We start from the raw sequence: 21650 nt of genomic DNA on the forward strand, positions 1-21650 counted from the left end.
CTTCACATGATTCGATAGACAAATAGTGGAAGGAATAATGAATTCTATGGGCTGCAAGAAAAACTTCATGTTTTAATTTTATAAAGCTGCTGGGACATTTTCTGGACTTAATTTGCATCTGATTTTGCAACTACTTGCCCCCCACTTTATTGTTCTCGATCATGCCCAAGTCGTCTCTTCAGGCTCGGTGCGATGAGCCCATCATGACTTCGGACTGGGGTTTGCCTCTGCTGTTGGCTCTGCTTGTCCTGGCACTGGTCTATGCTTTCCTCTACCTGCCAGCCACAGCCCAGAGAGCGCTGATGGAGCAGGCTCTGGGCAGCAACAACACCACCTCTGCTCACGCCAAGGACTAATGCAGCAAAGCTCCTACATATTTTTCTAATATGCATTTTCAATTTGATGCTGAGAAAAAGCTCATGTAAATGAATAAACGTGTTGGAAACTATGGCCTGAAAAAGGTGATGCATTTCTTTATAATCATAGTAAGTTTTTCTTTTTTTTGAATAGAATGATAAGAAATACATGTATATAATTTCAGTATCAGACAGCTCGTAAAAAGGTAGAGATAAATAGAATTTTAATTAAATAAGAAAACCTACAGCACCTACTGTAGGAAGACAAGAGGGCGTCTATTGTTTGGTATCCTTTATTAAAAGATACAGAATACATTGACACTGGCAGTGGTTGTTGTTCCAGTGAGATGCAGGAGGCACAGCCAGCGACAGACTGTCATAGAAAGTTTTCCTGCAAGCCACATCAGAATCACATCAGCGTCTTATTTTCATCACATTAATTTTACATGTAAAACGTGAGAGAACATGACTAAACCATGCAACACCCAACAAGCCAACAAGTACAGTGTTTCTTCACTCACAGTAAAATCCAAAGTGATTTTTCAAGTTTAACGTTTAGCAGTGAGACAAAGTCTTCAAATAATGAACACAAATCATTCATTTATAAAAGATGAATCAAAAGATGAATCATTTTTATCTTTTTATTTATCTCCCGTCTTTATATCTTCTAATGAAATGCTGAAGTGCATTTGTAGTACTAAGAAGCCTTTTTTTAAAGAGTAAATTTAGGAAAGATTAATTTGAGAAATTGCATCCAATTTCAATAAACTACATGCATCTCTTTCTATGGCACACACAAGCTTACTCAGACCAAAGCTTTAGAAGCAAACCTCTAATAAAAAAGGCTTCCAGATGATTATTATCAAAAAAGAATTCATTTTTTGCCGTGAGCCCAGATTGCTTTTTGTCTGTCATGCCTTATTTCATTTGCTGTTTACAAAAATGAAATTGTGGAAGTATAATGTAAGCCTTGATGCAATTAAAGCATACAATTAACTATTCAAACTGCACAAAAAAGCAGTAAAAGCGAGGAATCTTTACTGATACCTACCTGCATACCCTGATGATATGTCATAGTGTGAGACACAGTTCAGCCCATAAACACATTTAGACAGTACCTAAATTGACCTTTTTACCATTACCAATGACCAACATGACAAAAAGGAAATAAATCTATCATTCTGTCAAAGTCCAGTTTGCATCTTGCGGTAACCGCCCTGCTGGAGTGAAGTTTTCACTATGGAGACGCTACACGATGAGCTCTCCCCAAGTTACTCCCAGTCCTTTTTGATGTCTAAGCCCCACTCCCAAGCCAAATGAACGTTCTTATCATCATCAATAAAGCGCGACTTGATCTTGTAGTGGCCACGTGCCATCAACCCTTGAGGGGCTTCTTCCAGACAAGAGAGGAACTCGTACTCCTCAGGCCGGGGTCCATAACTGCCCATCATGTACGCGTCCTTATCCACTGCATTGAAAGAAGCAAAAATAATGAGATCTAAAATAAATACTCCAAATGTTTATTATTCACATATGTTAATTCTAATTACCTGTTAATCCTTGTCTTGAGGTGACGTGGTAGTATTTTAGTCCAGAAACAATCTCTTGGTTCACCTGCAAACGACACAAAGGTAACATTTACTGTTTTACTTATGGGGGGTGGAGAATCCCTATTTGTCCAGCAGGGGTCCTCGCTGCAAAGGTGAAATGTCATTATTTTCTACATACAGCAACTCTTCTATTGAGGAGCAGATAAACACATTCATGCATTTGCATAACGAGGACATGTACTTGTACATTTGTTTTCCTGTGAACTTAGCAATTGCCAATCCAACAGACAAATAAACTGAAATGCTGGAGTGTGCAGCTGTAATAGGCTCGCCCAGTGCAAAACAAGAACAAGAAACAAGAATGTGAAACAAAAACATGCTAGACTGTAATTTTAGCCACATTTTGAGGCAGGTAATGGCAGCCGTGCTCTCGGAGGACTCCTTTAAGAACATGGCTCAACCAACAGACTTGTACATGTTACAGTTGCTCTGATAAACAGTATTCTCTCTTAATTATTAACAACAAAAAACATGACAGCATGAAGAGCATTTATGAATGGATATATATTTACCATTAAAAGGAAGGTTAAGTAAGTTTTTTGTTGCTGACCTGTAGCTGAGGCAATTGTGTTCAAATTAAAGAGGGGGTGTTATGCTTTTTGCAGATAATTATCAAAAACATCTTTATCTCTATCTTACACTTTGTTGGTTAGAAAATGCAATATTGATCTGAAACAGCTGAAATTAAATATCCACTGATTTCACTTCTGTCAGTAACCTTTTTACCCTTCGCTGCGCAGGTGTTTCAATAAAGAGGAAAAAAACACACCGTTCAGCCATATAGACGCTATGGCAAGAAATAATAATAATAATAATGGCTCACATTTGAATTGTGCTTTTCAAGCCTGTTTTACCAAGTTTCTCAAAGCGCAACACTGTAGTCATTATTTATTCACTCCATACTCAGTGGTGGTAAGCTACTACGGAGAGACGAACACTGGTAAAAATGTAAGTTAATTTCTCCATTGTGTGATCAATAAAGGATATCTTATCTTATCTTTAAAAGCTCTAAAAAGGTTTCTTTTGCATAATAGGGAATAGATTCATCCCCTCCTGGAACCGCCACCTTAACGTGGTGGAGGGGTTTGAGCGCCCGAATGATCCTGGGAGCTGGACAGGTCCTAGGTGACGGTTCAGACAAAGAGCGGGTTCAGAAACCCCTTATGTGAGACCAACAGGCCTGTTTAATCGTGAGGCCGTCCTTCTGTGGACCCACCACCTGCAGGAGTAGCCTTTCGGGGCTGGTGCAATGTGATTTGGGAAGCTCCAACAGCTGCCCCCATGACCCAGCAATGGACAAGTGGAAGAAAATGGATGGATGAATGGATGGAATAGATTCTTAAAATAAAATAAAAAGTGAACTGAACATTAGCACTGTGCATGTTCCAAACCCATAAATATGCTTTATTTGTCGTACCTTGAAGAGTATCTTTATTCTGTACTGCACTCCCTCCTTCAGGGTCAGGTCTTTGAGCTTGCTGAGGTCTCCTGATGGACACACATGGAAAAGAAAGCATTACTCACACACACAGAGACAGTTAACATTGTGAACACGAGGCATGATACAGGCTGCAGTAAATCAGCAGCTACAAATAGAGATGAGCGCTAAATGACTCACAACATGAGGTCAGCACTGTTTTCTTTGTCCAGCCAGGCCGTTTACATAAGCTTAAAATAACACCGCCAGGTAATACATATGTGAAGCATTGGGAAACACTTACAAAGCATTTTTCATCGTTTGTCGGTCGTTTATAAGCACATAAATACTGGTATCATTCCTCAAAATGTGTTTAGAAACTACTGTACAGTATTAGACGATCAAACGCTCCCTCATGGCATCTCTTTTAAATATGTTACATTGTTGTACATCAGACATTTCACTTCTCCTCAAATAAAGGATATTTAAAGAGCGTAATTGGCCCTATTGTGTTGCAATGGGAATGCAGCGATGAAGGGCGGAGGAGGAGCATTGTGGAACCAGCACAATCACAAAGGCATTCAGCGCCTAATGACTTTATACGTCCATTTAAAAGTGCGCATCAGGCCGGAGTGCTTTCTAATGGAGGGAGGAAGAGGAGCGAGATGAAGGGCAGATAGGGGAATGGGCCAGTGGTGGTGATGTGTTCAGATACGCTCGCAGAGGCAGAGGATAGGAAGGAAGTGGACCGGAGATAAGACGCACACCTAAAACCAAGCCATGTGTTCCTACTGTAGCGTGAGCGAGCAAGTAAATGCTATTGATTTTCAGCATAGAAATGGGAGCTAGAAGCTTATAGAATATATAGTGTATGTTTTTTCATTGACATGACCTGGCTGTGCCTGTGAAATTGAGGTGTTCAAATATTGTTTTTTTATTGATAGCAATTGCTAATTACATTGGCTAAAACCAGTTATTAACCAGAAATTAACCTTATTAACCTTAATTATCCTACTTTCATAATCTCAGTCCCCAAAGCAAGTCCTCACTATATATTACATAATATTACAATATGACTTCAACTCTAGGGCAACGATAATCATGTGACTGAAACCTGAAATACTGAAATAAAGAAGAACTAAGTAACTTGTTTGCCTTAAAGGGACTATAGAGAGTTTAAAAATGTGAAAACTAAGTATTTTCATCCCCCTACATGTTCCAGCCATGTCCTAATGTGTAGAATGATAGTTTCACCACAACTGTCTCTATAATCCTGCACTGTCACTCAAAATGTAGTTACTTCGGGTCCGAAGTTCTGTAATGCATGAGCTTAATATATAGACTGCAGTTACGAGTAAGGCCTGAGGTGGCAGTAGTGAGCATAAAATGACCAACTTGCATCTATTCACTTTAAAGGTCCTATATCATGCAAAATCGAGTTTTTGGAGCTTTTAGCCATGTAGTTATGCTATTTCCTTATCAAAAACACCCCCAGAGTGGTTTGTGGCTTCATTCACGCAGCTCTCAGTAATTCTCCTGAATCCTGCTCTCTGAGCAGCTGCTCCGCCAACTGAGTGTTCAGTTGTGTCGTCACAGCAGAACGGAAGTGCTCGACGTCTGTAATGTCTTAATTCTATGCTTACGGCCTGATTTTTAATTTGTAAACCACCCTTTTCATTATTTCTGTAGTAAGAAATAAATGAATAAAGGAAAAAAAAAAAAAAAAGGATGTGCCCGAGGTGCTTCCAGGTCAGCTGTGGCCAAAACAAACACATCCCCTGAGCGTCTGAACAGACGTCATGATTGCGCTGCAGCTGTGAAGATGGAGCTCGTTGTCACCTACTCTGGACACACCTGTTCTTTATTCTTAACTAACAATAATGTCACGGAGAAAAAGAAGCGCGTTTGGCTACGAGGACAGGAGTATATACAGTCTATGATTCAACCTTCCTAAAGAGGCCACTCATCTGAAGTTTTTTTTTTCTCCGGGATTCAGCGACTTTCACCAAAATATTGTTTTTCTGTGACTGTCTCTGATGGATGTTTGGTGAACCTTCACCAGAATCAAAGTGGATTAACTTTTATAACCAACGCGAGTCCCATAATGTAAACAGCGATGGACCAGAGTGGTGAGTCAATCCAAACGCGGGTTAGCATATTAGCTTGTGTGTTAGCCATTTATGAAGCTGTGTTGCAGATGTCAACTCCGTATAACTGCATTGTCAAGTATCTTCACTTATTGCTGTTTATTTATATTACGGTAAAGTTGTATGTGCGGAGAGAGGGGGCGGAGTTAACTGAATCAAAGCGTTTCTTCCAGGTTTGAAAAATACCTCCAGAAAACACTTATATTTATCACAAAAATGAGTGCTCCATAGTGGTAGAGGTACAATCATTCATATAAATGCCTATACTTAACTTTGGAATGGCTAAAATAGCATGATACAGATCTTTTAATAAATCCTTTGCGTAGTCCCTCTGGGGGTAATGTTAATGGGATGATTGGGGGTCTTTCATCTCCCCCTGGTGTCTCAGGCCAGAAAACCACAATTGCAACTTCCCAGCACCGGGTCGGAGGCGCAATACGCACTAATGAAATCACGAAGAAGAAGCTAACAGGCTAACAGGCAAAGCTAACAGTATTTACAGCCAAGTTTGAGTGGAAAAAAAATATCTCCATTGTGTCATTGGGTTGTGGCACAATGTACAATATCCCTCTCTCCCTTTGTCTTTTCTAAAAAATAAAAAAATAAAAAACGCAACATGCTATGGCACCTGCAGTGGCGCTTATGGCCTCTAGGGGCATCCGTTACTTAGTTCTGCTTTAAAGTAGGCTTTTTCAGTAGCAGGCAGTAATGATTGAATAATGAGTGCATGTCCATAATAAACATAAAAATGATGACTGGGGCTGGGTTCTGTTTAACGATACCAGTATAATATCGACAAAAAAGTTTCCCCCATCCCCCCCCCCCCCAAATTCTTCACATATTTCTTGACATTGGATCGATATTGTAAATTTGCAGATCATACAAACATTATTGTTCTGTTTTCTTGTTCTAGATGACAAATATTTTAGTATAGGTATCGAAAAAAGTAGATATCAGTATCGTAAACCAAGTGTCCTTAAAGTACCGGTATAGAAACATTTAAAAAAAAACAATATTAATTTTTCCTGCTACCATTTCTCGTGAACGTACCAGGCTTAGAATGATATATTGTAATCTAGCATCTAGCTATAGACCATTAATGTACCTGCAGTAGTAGTAATGGTACATGTAACAGAAGGATGCAGCCTTTTCCATTTTACAGCCTAATCCTTTAATCTATTGTACCTCTTCAGCCAGGTCTGACTCACTTAACTCACTGCTGCTGTAAAATTCCAACAGAAATGAAATATCACAGATGAAACAAAGCACTTGTGGCATTGTCCGTGGCACTCGTCCTTATCCTTGAATCGTGACCGGTACATTGTGATTACTTTCCCCTTGATTGAGTTCCTGTCTCAGGAGATGTGGCGGTCAGGACGAGGAAGTGTGGCCCCATGAGAGCGTCTGTCTCAAGAAGTAGGTCATGATGGAGATGGCTTTCTACCACTGTCTTGAAATGCACACAGAGAGACATAAACGGAATAGTCGAGTGGTAAAAGGCTAAACCAAAGAAGAAATATTATGGACAGAAAACTTCAATTCCACTTGTACATTAGTGTGTGTTCCTAGCATTGCCGCTCCATCGCGTTAATAAGGTGATCTTAATTCAACGCAGAGCACGAGGGTGAATGGATGTGTAGCAGAGAGCAAGGTCAGCAAAACATAAACGGCAATAGCATGAAAGTTTAACTACGTTGTATATAGGGCACGACAGCGCAGTGGAAAACCAGCTGTGGATATTGTGTTATTATTTGCTCCGGGCTGCAAGGACAACATCTGGGCGTCTTTTGTTCTCCGACTAAGCTCCCGACAACTAGATCTATGCGACCTATGTGAAAGGCGCCACACAAATCAGCTTCCTCACAGGTGGAGTGTGCCATAATAAGTCTCGATTAGGATCTTTTACTGTCGCGCTCTCAGCAGTTCAGACCCGGACTAATGCATGAGGCCGTGACTGTGTGATCTGTGTCACAATAACAACAGTGTGTTCCTGAGCGTTGCTTTAAACCAGCCCCAATCCAACGGTATCATTATCCATTTACACTGCTACAATTACTGCTTGTTGATTGGAATGAGAGCAAATCCCATGGTATGGTCCAGAGTGGTGGTCGTTTAGACACAATTTGCTGGAAAAACAAACGGATTGCGAGTTAATTTTAAATCTAATCAGCCATACTGTGTGACAACGGTACGGTAAGAGAGAGGGAGCGGTCTTGCTTGCAAATGCTGAGACATCGACCCACATGAAGAAAACAACAAAATGAAGATATTTAGCTGTGGTAACGAAAGCTCTCCATCAGCGCTTATCCCTCTCCACTTAACCATCATCACACTCAAACACAGATGCACAGCGAAAACATCAGTGCCAGCCATTACCGAGGGCACGAGGCTCCGCGTGGAGCGGCCTACAGTTTATAATGAGCTCTCTAATGCGTTCAGCCACCAGTGGAAAGTCCATTTCTCATCCAGTCTGGAGCCGCCAGGACTGTCTGCCCGTAACATGACGCCACAGATTAGTACCTTATGCTTATGTATGGATTTGGACGATGGATTTAGTGCACAATAAGCTACATTACACAGACACTAGAGCATTTCCATCGTATCAAAGAAATATACTAAGAAAAAGCTCACTGCAAAGATCTCTCCCGTACTCGAAGCGATTTCTGGATGTGACTATCACCTAGCAACCAGCGACCTTCTGTTTTAGTGAAGCAACCATTTTTTTGGGATAAGACATTACAAATACCTTGCAAATAGTGACGATATGTAATTAGATTTGCAACGTTTTTTCAAAGTAAGATTCATTTTTAACATCTCTGTGAGTATAAACATCAGAGGGAAGACTGAAATATGGTACACAAATGCAAAAAATTCCACATATTTTGGTTTCAAGGTTTAGAGGCTTTTGTACACAATGATGTTTCATGGAAAGGACACTGCTTCCTCTTCAGTCTTTGCACTTCTGCCATTAAAATTCCCTTTGCTTCGATTGCGATTAAACGTGCAGTGGACACACCCCAAGTACAGTAGACAAAAGGTGCACCACACCACAGTCTACATGTGAACCCCCCTCCCCCCCCCTCCCTCTCCCTCTCCCCTCAACATGACATTTCGCTGCACCCTGGGGATAACGTCTATACTGCCCAAGTAAGCAAGCCTCCACTGTCCCCTTTCTCTCCTCCTTTTTTTTCAGCAGGAAGGACACACCCAATGCAGCACATCCATAGTCATGATATGCAGTAAGTGTAGAGTAAATATGTACCTGTAAGATCCATAGTGAGGGGTTTAGGGGCTTCGTCGCACAGCAAAGTCATGCTGGTCACCTGCACGGTCGGGACATCTCCTGAGGAAATGAACAGTCAAGAGTGAATATCTCAAGCTGGATTGCATTGCATCACGTTACATTTGTCGTTCCAGTCAGTGTTTCCAAACCAGAGGCGCAGGCAAGCACTTGACACTTGGAATTTCAGATAAAAATTTAACTATCTTTGCAACTTTATTAAAATAAGTAAATAATGCTTTAGTCGGATGATTTTGAACATCATAGCATAATTACTATAATTGCCACTATAATGTTTTAGTATCTTACTTTCTAAGCACTCAGTTTTAGGAGACACTCATGAGGAAAAGGTCTCCAATGCATTATGTAGTCCAGAACCGTTTTCACATCAAGGGCCAAATCCATTTGTATTAAGTTCTCCAAGGGCCTGGCAATTAAGCGAAAAACATTCTAGAGTTCATACAACACTGAGGTAGGACTGATAGTCTGGAGGATCATCATTTCTATGTCAGACTCACACACTGCGATGGCTGTAATTGTGCATAACTGCAAATCATAACAACGGCGCCCAAGAAGTGACTTCCTGTTTCAATCCAGCACGCCAAAATAAAAGCCAACAGCTCGTCTCATTGATTAGTTCAACAGGTACTTGCAACATTACAAGAATATAATTGTTATAATAAGTGTTTTGTCTGTTAATAGTTAGGCAGAAAAAAAGTTGAACTAATGAACTGCTAAACTAATGAATAAGATGGTGCTTTTATTTTGGTGTGTTGGATTGAAACAGGAAGTCACTTCTTGGGCGCCATTGTTATGATTTGAAGTCAAGTGTTTATCTTTGCTGAGACGTCTGATGATCAGCTGCAGCGATGATGATGCTACTCGAAGCTGGTTTTCCAAGTTTGGGTCAGTCTTGTGAAAGCTGCTCGCCCCCAACGCCGACAAAGAGCGTTCATTTTATTCAAACGCATTTGTTTCGAGGTGTAATGGTGCTCGAGATTCGCCTTCTTCATCACTGCAGCCCCTCGCCACATACGAGGCACACTGGCCTTTCACTTAAACAAAGAAGAAATTATTTGTCTATTTTTCCTGGAATACGCGGCTTTCAAGATCCACCTTCCTACTCTTAAAGTAAACAACATATTCACAAATGTAAATTTTTGAAGGTCAAACCACTCTTCCAAATTCACTCCAATGAATTTTTGCAATTTAAGAAAAAACTAAAGCAGCTACTGTTTTTCTTCATTTCATATGATCTCAAGTTGCACTGCTATTGTGCACTTAGTTTAAAATAGTTTGTAATGCCATATTGATTGGAAATTTAAAATAATAACAATCCACCTTCCTTTTCTTAGCAGTTGCCATGATGCAGCACTCAAGTCAGTCACTGCCGTGCGATACATCACGTAAAATCTCATGACCCTCATCTGTACTATATTAAATATGAATAATGCCTTGGGGGGCCTGGTCAAATGGTCCTGAGGTTCCCCACCCCTGATGTTTTCCATACTCGCCCATATTTGATGTTTCTAAATTGAATTGCTGTTTGAGTCTCATAAACGTATAGTCAGTCTCAAAACATGTTATTTTAGTGCAGGTTTACGAGGGCTATAGCCGTGCGTATATTCCTCAGCTGCGTCTCTGTCCAGTAAATTAATTCACGTATTCTTCTTCCTAAACATGCATAATGCAACTTAATGTGTATATTTTCTTCATGATGTGGTCTCGTCTTTTACTCTTGCCTTTTTATAAGCTATAAATGCTTATTCATTGAGAATGAGAATATTGAGATATACGTTTTTATAACACTATATATTTCACCCTGGAACCTGCTCTTATAATATCACTGACTCATTGTGAGAGCATAGTCCCACTGTGGTCAGGCTCTGTGGCTGCATGCATACACATGCGCACAGAGCTGCTTGTCTCAGCATCTCCCTGACAGCTCTGATACACTGAAACACTACTCTGTGATATCAGGTACTCAAGCTGAGATGGACTCTAATGTTGTGATCAAATACAATAATCTCTGCTTCTCCCTCCCGCACACTGGGCTATTTTTGCGGCAGAGATATGGGCCTGTAAGGAGAAACTACACACAAGCATTTCTTACTGTAACAATTTATCCGAATCGTATGAGGTTGAAGCCACACTGCGTAACTTTTCGCCCAATAAATAGAATAAGAAACAAGTATTTTTATTCTCTGCTGGTGTTTTATTGGTGAAAAATATATTTTCAAATCTTTTATAATCTGAGAGGGTTAGACTCTTATCAGACCTGACTTGTAACTTTGCTGGGAGTAAAACATCACCAGCCCGTCTCCATTGGAAAGTTGCAATAGACACAGATAGTACTGTGTCATACTAGAGGGCGTGGTCTAGTGAGAGGGAAGGAAGTGGGTTCAGGGAATCATTTATATAATTCTGTTACTAAAAGCATATTTAGCCCACACAAATAAAGTCAAGTCAAAGTCAGGTCCAAATGAAGGTTTCTGTACAACAGATTTGTCCACTAGAAGTGAAAAACGAGCACTCGAAGCTAGCGATTAGCATGTAGCATGAAGCTAACGTTAGCATCATGGTTATTATTATTCCCTGTTTTATGAACATATTTGAGCTGTTGAACCAGTTTGTCCAGCTCCTTAGCTACGTAGCTTGATTTGGTAGAAAATACATCCTTTATTCAGCCTTTGTGAAAGTAGTGTTGGAGCAGCAGGTGAAGGAGTTGTTCTTTTTCCTCCATTTATTACCATTCCCAAACATGCCGTCTGCATCTATGTTGCTTTGAATACAGGCAGCAAAACATTTGATTCAAATACATTAGGTTTCTTCCAAATGCTTCATTTTCATATTGAGAAACCACGATTTCTGGAATGTTTGTTTATGTCTTGAGTTTGAATACTTTAGTCAAAGGCTATTCAATTACATTTACTACTGGGCCAGATTTTTCAGAGGTCATTGACCATTTGCAAATGTATAAATATTTTTAGGGTAAAAAAAATGAAAGAATCATTACCCTCATTGCTACTTTGGACGTTAGCGGTAGCCTCCGTAGCATTTATGGATGTGTGGCCAAAAGCCGAATATTATATACTTATCATGGGAAATTGGCAGTGTAGCCTGGAAAGTTGCGCACTGTGGCTATAGGTGAGTGTGTGTTGGCTTTACAATAAACTGAAGAGCAGAAATATCACTTATATATTTTGTACTCTCTTATATCTTCTATTATCTTGCCCTCCGCTTTAATGATTGGACACAAACCTGGGCAACACGAGACCGGTCCCAGTAAAGTCTGCTTGTACCGGATCAGGCTCTCGTCACTGTCGTCCAGCTGCTGAATCTCCTCTAGAGTCTTCTGCGCCGGAGCTTTGAAGGACACAGTCTCAACCGGAGCGTCGTCCTCGTCACCAACGAGACCTGTGTCCACATGCAGGGGCAGAAGGTACTGTGTTACCAGCAAGGTACTGGGATACGGCAATATCAAAGCACTTAAGCGTTATAACAAACACCATAACACCAAAGAGACCAAAGAAATGTGTAAGAGGCAGTATTTAGGACTTATAAACACCCCCAATGTAAAGTAAGTAGTTTAACAGGAGTATTCAAATATAAACTTTTGTTAATTCATCCAATACAGTATATAGGTGATATTACACCGTAAGCATAAAAGGGCTTATGTAGGTCAGTCAGAATACGGCTATGGGTTGATTTCATCTGGGAAATATGCTTCATTATTGGATTGTACAGACATTTGATAGTGCGCTCGGCAAGGCTTGAATTTAATTTCAGCTTCAGTGCAGCAAAGATACTAAGAGAAAACTTATGCTACATCCAAAGTAAAGAATGAATTGTTCTGCGAAAGGGGGAGGTCAATGTTTAATAATGAAGTTTAGGTCGTTTCTGAGGCCTGTTCGATTTAAGGTACTATCAAAATCTACAGCTTGAAGGTTAAATATAATGTAAGTCACCACCAGAATGACTTACTACGGCCTTACATGAGTCTCGCAAGCAAACCCAGCAAAATCCACTTATCTCAAGCCCAGACAAATGCAGGCCAACGTGCTGTGAAAGATATAATAGGCCTTGCTAGTGTTTTTATTGTCCATAATGACAGCAGCTCGGCGTCCCTGCAGCAGCCAGAGCAGTTGTCTAGTTTGGAGGTAATTGGATGACACAGGATGTTCACGGCTCTGTAATTGCACACACAGGAGGACAGGCTCGCTTTAGTTACAAAACCTCCTCTCTGCTGCCATCGAGCAATGCAACAGAATCGATTCTGAAACACAAGTCAAACTACAGGCCAGCTTGACGCCGCACTCGCTCGTGTAACGTTTTGAAATAATCACACGGCATCTTTTTACTTGTACTTGACGCATTTTAATTTGAATGAGAGGTTAGTTATTCATGTCATTATTTAGGCCTTGGAACTGTTTTTTCAATACCAGAACTTTAACGATACTTGGTTTTGGATGCCGATACCTGAACAATTCTTTTCTCGATGCCTATTCTAAAATATTCGTAATCTAGAATATTTAATCAGAGAACAGAACAATAATGTGTGGAAGATCTGCAAATTTGCAATAAGGGGTTCATCTCCAATGTCAAGAAATGTGTCGAAAAATGGGGAATAATTTGGGGAAAAAGGGGGAATTAATTGGGGGGAAATTTGACAAAATGAGGGGAAATATTTGTAATAAAAATGAGCAAAAATTATTGGGGAAAAATGGGAAAACAAGGAAGAAAATTGGGTCAAAAATGAGAAAAGAATTGAGGGAAAATGAGGCAGGCTTGGGCAAGTTCAATGGGTGTCGAACTCGTTTGGGTCGCGGGCCGCATTTACAGTATTGTAAAGGACTGTGGCCTCATAAATAACATCTTAAAGAGGGAGTATTATGCTTTTTTCAATCACATAGCACCAGTCTATATCACACTACAATGATGAAGAAATCTTCTGTTGGTCTGTAAATGCAGTAAATTAGAATAACTGCCTTGTATAAAATTGCTCTCTCAAAATGGCTGTAGTGAATGTCTTGAAATAGGCCTCTGTCTCTTTAAGAACCTCTGACCCTTTCCAACACGCCCCCTCCACACGCTGTCTGTGGCATCAGTGGGGAGGGGGCTCTGCTGAGGAGCAGTGGTTGGTTACTCGGCTGGTGATGAAAGGTCGGAGGCGTCTCCAGGAGGTGGGGGCGTTCCTAGGAGGACTCAGGCAAACCTATCCCTAAAATGGCCGCCATCAGAGTTTTTACAGATTACTCAAAAATACGTGAATGTGCCAAGGCAACACTTCAGGCATGTTTTTAATGAGGGAATGACATAATAACATGATGTAAAGCTTGAAAAAGTTGATTTTGCATAATACCCCCCCTTTAAACTTATTGCGCTTCATCAGGCTGTGTCACATGTTTCTCAAAGTACTACATAAATCCATTATTCAATCAGTCCACACTCGATGGCAGTAAGTTACTATTGTAGCCACAGTAGTCCTGGGGCAGACTGACCATTTACCACGTGGCAATAATATGCTGTTTATTTCTTAATCTCTTATTATGTCAGCGTCCTCTGCTGGACACGTGTGGAATTCTTTCCTTCCTTCCTTCGTTAAAAATCCATCCGCACAGGAATGGGCTGGTCTTGCTCAGGAATTCATGCTCCTCAAAAGGCCACATTAAATCATCTCATGGCCTTGACCTTGACACATGTGTACAATGTACATGGTAACAAAAGCAATGAAAAATTATGAAGCTGTTTAGCTCTGGCAACTCTTGGTGACAAAAGGACTCACTGAAATAAATAAATTAATAATTGACAAATCTAGGGCTTTGTTAATTTTGTCAACAGAGATCATGTTGTGTTGTCCCATAAGCGTGAGTGTGTTACTAACTGGCCAGGCCCAAAATATGATTGACCACTTAAAGCACGGTTGTAGTGGTTTTCGGCTCAGTTCCTGGAAATAAAAATGTGGATAATCAGCTTGAGCAAATGGCAAGCAATTTCATCTAATGCATATCAAACTTAATGCCCTTCATAAAATCTTTCAGCAAGTCTTGGCTCCAGCTCCAGCTCCAATCCTTTCCTTATCCTTATTAGCCTCTATTTGACTGATCAGAGGCCCTTTGGCATCCAGCTGAAAGCTATAAGACGAACAGAGTGCATTTGGAGAGTGTTTTAGTTTGGACTTCATAGTTGTTGCATAAATAACATTTGGATTAAACCAGATTTGTTTCAATAGATCCAACTCTTAAAATGCTAGAAATGAAACTGAGAAAACTGGCAGTACAGCCTTCTGGTGTGACCTACAGCTGCACCTTGGCTGATGAGCTTTACCAGATCAGCACCAGGGACAGTTCCTGTAAGTGATTTCTGTGGTGCAATGCAACAGAGAGATTTTAAGCAAATTGACTTACTGTGGTTTCGGAGGCAACTTAGACACACCAACATTTCTTTAGTAATTTAAGTAACACACTTTTTTCTCTTTTTTTTTTACTATTTGTGTAAACCTTTGCATCTCAACATGAAAGAGACCAATATTTGTGATGATTGTCTTTGTATTTACATATCAAACCCTGCATGTTAACTGTGTGCGCCGGAGCTCATGGTATGAATCCCTCTTCCCTTTTGATCTGCACTCTGCTGACCTGTCACACTTAGCCGCATTCGTTAGCATTCACTTAAAACTCACTCCACTAGGGCTGGGAGGTGAGTATCTGCATGTAAAGAGCCAACACTGTATAATAAGGTTTACAAGCACAAGTTATTCATGAACCAATAACAAACTAATGCTTTGCAAATACGCCTGTTCATAAAGGTTTACCAACGACGGACAACTTATAGTATTTATCAATAACTCCACTACTAACGTTTATTCATAAGTTCTTCATAGTTGGTTCATTACTAGTTCATGATTAACAGTTTGTTTGTAAATGCTTTGCAGGTATGCCTTAAAAGTAAAGTTAAAATAAAGTATTTACACAATAGTAGTGGATACTGAAAGAATTCATACAACTGTGTTTATTTCATGTTACTGAGGACTGATACTGAACTGCTGCACTTTTCTATATCATGAGCAACGAATGGAATCTACCACAGACCTGAAATTGCATGAATGTTGAAACTAGAGGTCAACCAGTCATATACTGTATATATCGACCAGCAAATATATCAGGCCGATATTTGGGGATTTTAAAATATCGGCTTTTATCTGTATTGATAAAAGCCGATATCTCCTGGACCAAAAGTGGTAGAGACTTCCTGTTTTTTTGCATTGGAAAGAACAAAGTCAGCTGCTTTAAAAGGAGCCCCTGACTCCCTAGGCCTCAGGGGAACAGATAAACAGTGCGATGAAAATTGGTACAAGTTTGTTAAATATAAGTTTCACCAACTAAACCTCAGTCAATATGGACATGCTGCATGTCACTTTGAAGTACATAACCTGGAGAATTCAATCGCTTTGTTAGTTTTAACCCCTAAATTGCATTTTTGATCGCAGCGCAAAATGCCGCGGCTAGCAACATAACAACAGTATGCTAATGCTAACGGCAGCGTGCTAATGCTAGCGGCAAATCAAGACTGGGACAGAAACATTCAATCACTCAAAGTAATAAAATGAAATCGGTCACTGCTGTAGTGGCCAAGTCTTTATGTTATCACAGGATTATAGACAGACAGACATTTGGAAAAATCGGTCAAAAATATTAGTCAAAAATATCAGTGGAGCATGTCGGCATCACCAAATAAAAATACTTGTCCCTATAGCTTATATTTACTTTTATTGTATTGTTGTATGGTAATCAGTGTAGATTCTCAGCCAATAGAAAATGCGTGTGTATGATTTTAGTATATAACTTCTACATTATGAAAAAATAAAGATTAAAAGAGGTTGAAAATAATAACATGCAAAAGGTTTCCGATATAAAAAAGAGAAAGTCTCCATTTGCGGTGACATTATCTGCAACATTTGCTTGATGCCTATATTCCTGCCCCATTACCCTACAGCTGCCGCGATCATTATTAGCCATTACTCACTCAGTCCAAGAGGATTTTTACAGCATGTTTTGTGAATCACGCGTTCTTGGGAGTGTGACAAACAGGCTCAAGGCAAGCTCTGCCACAAAACACATTTAGCTCAAATCAACATGGCAATCTGGCTGGCATTCAGGCAGGGCCTTGGGGGGAAACTGCGAGGCTGATGAACACAAACAACAATGTTAGATAATATTCAGTGTGATGGCGTTTTAAACTAGAGGGTTGTCTCTGTGTGATTGGTGGGTCAAATTCAGAGTGGACAGATTTCCCTACAGGGACAATAAACTGCACCTTAAAAGTACATTTCTTTTTAATACATAATCTCTAAAGATCCAATTTGTACCCACCTTCTTCTCAATAAGGAATTTATAACAATGTTCAACAGACTCCTTTATCGCAGCTGCGGCATCCTCGTCCCCCCCCCCCCCCCCCCCCAACCCAGATAACTGCTTACTGTGAAGAAACCACAGCCTCCTGCCGTATAAGCAGGGATTTGCACTTTTATAGTCCTTTGTGGCTCGCTGTCACTGCTCCTCCTAATACTATAATGAGCTCGCTGGGACGCTCAACCACACACAGGCTGTATAGCAGAGAAAAGGGCCCACCGCAGAAGATAAAACTGAACCCTCCACATCGCTGTTAAAGCAAACAATATCCAACTGTTAGAATAAAAGCAAAAACTGGGGGAACACACAAGAGACACAAAGGCCAACAGTACAACACCATGTTTTAAGGTTCTGGCACACAGATGTATTTTCAGCCCTATCTCTGCTCAGGTTTTACAGTTTAGAGTGTCTTAAGTGTTCAGAGGAAATGTAACAGGAGAATATCATATTGTATCTGCCATATTACATTTTTCATCCGCAGCACCACAGCATATTATATACCCTTTAACCATCACTGACCTCTTTTACAGTTCCACAGGTATAGAATACCCACAATGCACTGGGCTTCTATTCACCTGTATTCAGTTGCGCAAGTACAAGGATTTTTTTTTTTTCACCCATAGCCTTTATGAAACTGCAAAGCAATTCATGAAATAATGTGAGAGAAAGAAACTGACATGATTGAAATGAATAAAATATGAAATGAAATTCATTTATTCATTTATTTGAATGGGACAATGCATGTTAATGAACGGAGCGAACTAGTGCTGTGGATTTAGCTCAAAGCTCATTTCCATTTGCAGTCCCACATGGGTAAAAAACAAGCCACCAAACACAGAACATACATGAACTACGAGACATGTACCAGATGACATACAGTACAAGTGATGTCCAGAGTAGAGAGTGAGAAATGATGTTCCCGTTAATGATCTGAAACTAGAACTAAATGGAAACTGTGAGACACTGTGAGAACGTGGACAATGTACAGAAATGTATATGACTGGGTGTTACTGTGTTGGGTGTAACTCTCTTTTATTATACTTCTTTTTAGTAGTTGTATTGTTGTTATTTGGTTATGGACAACTCACAGAATACACACATTGCAAACAAATCAAAAAGAGAGCGAGGTGAGCGCGCTGACCACTGTATGCTGCCAAAACGCTTGTCATGAACGCAAAATGAGTCTGGCTTCAATCTTCCTGACATCCAAGTATAGCCCCCCTCCTGACTGAATATGATGTAAAATTAATGATTCTTTCATGTTCCATTACGTGCCAACAATTAAAAAGTCATTGTTCAGGCAGCCACAGGCCGGCGGAGTGTCCCCAGCTGTTCTGTCAATCCTGTTAACAGAGAGAGACAGCCGCTCGTCTAATTGACTAACTTGATGGGTCCTGTCTGTGTCTACTCACCCGCTCAACCTCATTTATCACTTCGGCAACAGAAGAAGCAGGGGAGGGGGAAACAAAGATGGACGGCATAAGGTGGCAAATCCAGGATGGTTTCCTAAAGACGCTCATCTGACAAGCTGACACGAGGGGAGAGTGTGAGAGAAGAGGCAGAGGAACGTGACCTGGGTATAGGAGGTTGTAAAGACTACTGTATGATCACATCTTGGTATACACAATGCATAACTAAAATTAGAGCTAAATCAACGCTAAACCAGGTCAAAGTCAAGCTAAATCTAGACTAAATCAGACCGAAATGATAGCTCAAAACTTTGACTCCATAAACTTGCAATAAAAGACATTCATTACGGGTGGTGGTGGATGATTGACAGTTGGAGAGCCTTCCCCACGCGTTTTACCTCCTCCCTCTCCTTCTGCCTCGCTTCATTTTACGCACGGTCTCCTGCCATTTATCTTTCCACGAAGACGCTTCCTTCACTGTCATGTCTATAATGTGACACCAGCACGCCTCCAAATGAATTTCATCGAATCAGTACTTTTGGGAGAGATTGCAAAACGCTTTTTTTTTTACCAGCGCCATTGTGTGCAGTGGCAACACAGATGGAAGAGAGAACGCAACAGTGTGAACCTCAAACAACCTCACAACCTGCTGAAATAGAGGCTTCCAGATCCCGCTCAGCTCCCGATTGTGACTTTTACAATTCATGTGATTTCCTGTATTACCATCAAGCAGTAATGAAACTTAGAATTATGTGACAACACAAAACACCAGTGGGCGGGGACCTATAATGCTTACCTATTAAGCAGACACCTCTTTTAGACAACTCTTTATTCAGATTTCATCCTGTAAGCCTAAAGTGATCAATAGGGTTTGAATTGGCTGTTATTTAGCCAGTACATCATCCTTTTTCATGAGGTCTTGCTATGTTTACACCAGCTTTCTGTAGCTCTGCAGATGTGACAGGCTGTTTTTTTGTTGTTGCTGTCTTGTAATCGTGATGTGATCTTCCTGTCTCACTCTCTCCTCTCACTCACACCTGGGCGAGGGGAAACCCCAGGACTCCTCCACCATCTGGACCCACTCAGCGTTAACTACTGCAGCTATTCAGACGCCACCGACACAGACCCACGTATAGGAGGTGACATCATTAGGGCTGGTGTTTAAAGCTGTGTCATCACTCACTCGCCTCTGTTGGTAATGCCCATGTTATGACTATTACACATTACTGCATAATAAAAAACATTCATGAACAGAATAATGCAACCGGCCAAGCACACTCTCCCACGCCCACATGTGGAAACAGCATAAGATGTGATCAATACGCCTATTGATCTTCCACCTTTGTGTTGGCACAGCCTCATGTTGGGCATAAAAATGTCCACGGCCGCTCAGATGGAGACGGACAGCGGCACAAGGGGCTGGAGTCGCAAAATGCTGTAGCAGGCAAAAAAAAAGGGAGGTCCAACCAATAAGTGACTGTTTAAAAACAAAAAAAGCCACCATTGATTCTTGATTACAAAAGCACAGTCGGTTGCGCCAAGCAAGAATTTATGCCAACAGACGGCACTGCACAGACTATTAGCAGGATTAAACAACAAATGTGGAAGAAAAATTTGAAAAAAAGAAATGTTGTAATATGTCTAGGCCTTCGTGCAGAGGCGTCACAATGGGGGAGGCAAACTGGGTAGTCATCCAGAGCCCCAGGCTGAAGGGGGCCCCATGGCTGCCTTAACCTAATAGTAGCACTGATATGTTTGTGCAAAAAGCAAAAAAAAAAAATCTATGTTTTTGGTTAGATGCGCAATTTCCACATATTTATCGACTTGTGGTTCACAAATTTCCCCCCTATTCCAAACGTCTTGCGTGCAATTAATTCAGAAACATTACCAAAAAAAATATTACTACAGCAACACAAAAAACTACATCTAGATTTGACTAGCTGGCTATTTTTACTCTAGTATCAGGCAAGTTGGTAACTCTTGAAGCATGTTTCCACATTTTGAAGCACCCCTACGTGCTTCCTTTGCAGATCCCCGGCTCATTCACACGTGCAAAGTCACGCCTCGACCTGTTGGTGGCTTCCTACCGGCTCCCCCAGTCCCCTTACCTCTGTAGCACATGGCGATCCACAGCACCTCCAGCACCTGTCCCCCGAACTCGCACGCGTCCACTCCCAGCATGGCGCTCTTCCGTTTGGGGAGGGCTGCTGTCTGCACGATCACCGGCCAAAGAGGACACGAGAACCGGGGGGGGAAAACCTCCTCCACAGGTAGCAGCAGAAGCAGTAGTAGTAGTAGTAGTAGTAGGACCCAAAAAGTAGATCAGCGAGCATCCACGAGGAGTTGCGAGCCGTGCGTGATGGTGATGCCGACAGAGGAGGGGGAGAGGAGGAGATAAAGGGGGTGTGGGCGTGGGTGCGCGTTAGACAAGATGAAAAACACACACACAAAAGGGTGGGAGACGAAGCCAGGCAGCGCGCTTGGTTCGCCGCTTTGAACTTCTTCTCCCTGTGTTTGTAACTCTGATGGAGATGGAGTTCGCGCTGCGGCTAAAAAAGGAAGGCGAGCCGGTGCCGGTGGCTTGAGTTGTGCGCGTCAGACTCTCCAGTTATCGACTCGGCAGACGCGGGCTGTGCTGCGCGCTCCCCACCACCACCACCACCCCCACCCCCCGAGCCTCCACTCACTGTCATCAGCCCGGAGACTGCAATGAGCTCATCCTTTACACACCCCACCTTCCCTTCAGCATTTTTTCTTTCTTTCTTTCTCTCTCCTCCTCCTCCGCCGCCTGTCTCCCTCTCATGAACCCCCAGCCCACAGATTTGACTCTAGCCCCACTGTTTTCCCACCAATCCATCCCTTTCTCACCATCCTCACATTGTTCTCTTTTCCCCCCCCCTTTTCCCGCCTGCTTTTAGTGACCACACCCTGGCAACATTGCTTTTGTACCTATCCAAGTAAAACCGAGGAATGCAGCAGGGCATGTTTCACAATTCTGGAAAAGATGCTGTGGATTCAAC

General features: G+C 41.3%; 1 protein-coding gene across 1 annotated transcript; it reads right to left on the minus strand.

The window, feature by feature from the left end:
- Positions 1-639: 639 nt before the first annotated feature.
- LOC306968610 (rho GDP-dissociation inhibitor 1-like) lies at positions 640-21309 on the minus strand. Its single transcript, XM_079564039.1, has 6 exons — positions 20739-21309; positions 12072-12227; positions 8793-8873; positions 3384-3454; positions 1907-1970; positions 640-1824 (listed from the first exon to the last, which is right to left on the minus strand). The coding sequence occupies exons 1-6, from the start codon at positions 20809-20811 to the stop codon at positions 1628-1630; spliced, it is 642 nt and encodes a 213-aa protein (XP_079420165.1). The 5' UTR covers positions 20812-21309; the 3' UTR covers positions 640-1627.
- Positions 21310-21650: the final 341 nt, after the last annotated feature.

The sequence above is a fragment of the Gobius niger genome, assembly GCF_951799975.1.
Source record: "Gobius niger genome assembly, chromosome: 10".
NCBI lineage: Eukaryota > Metazoa > Chordata > Actinopteri > Gobiiformes > Gobiidae > Gobius > Gobius niger.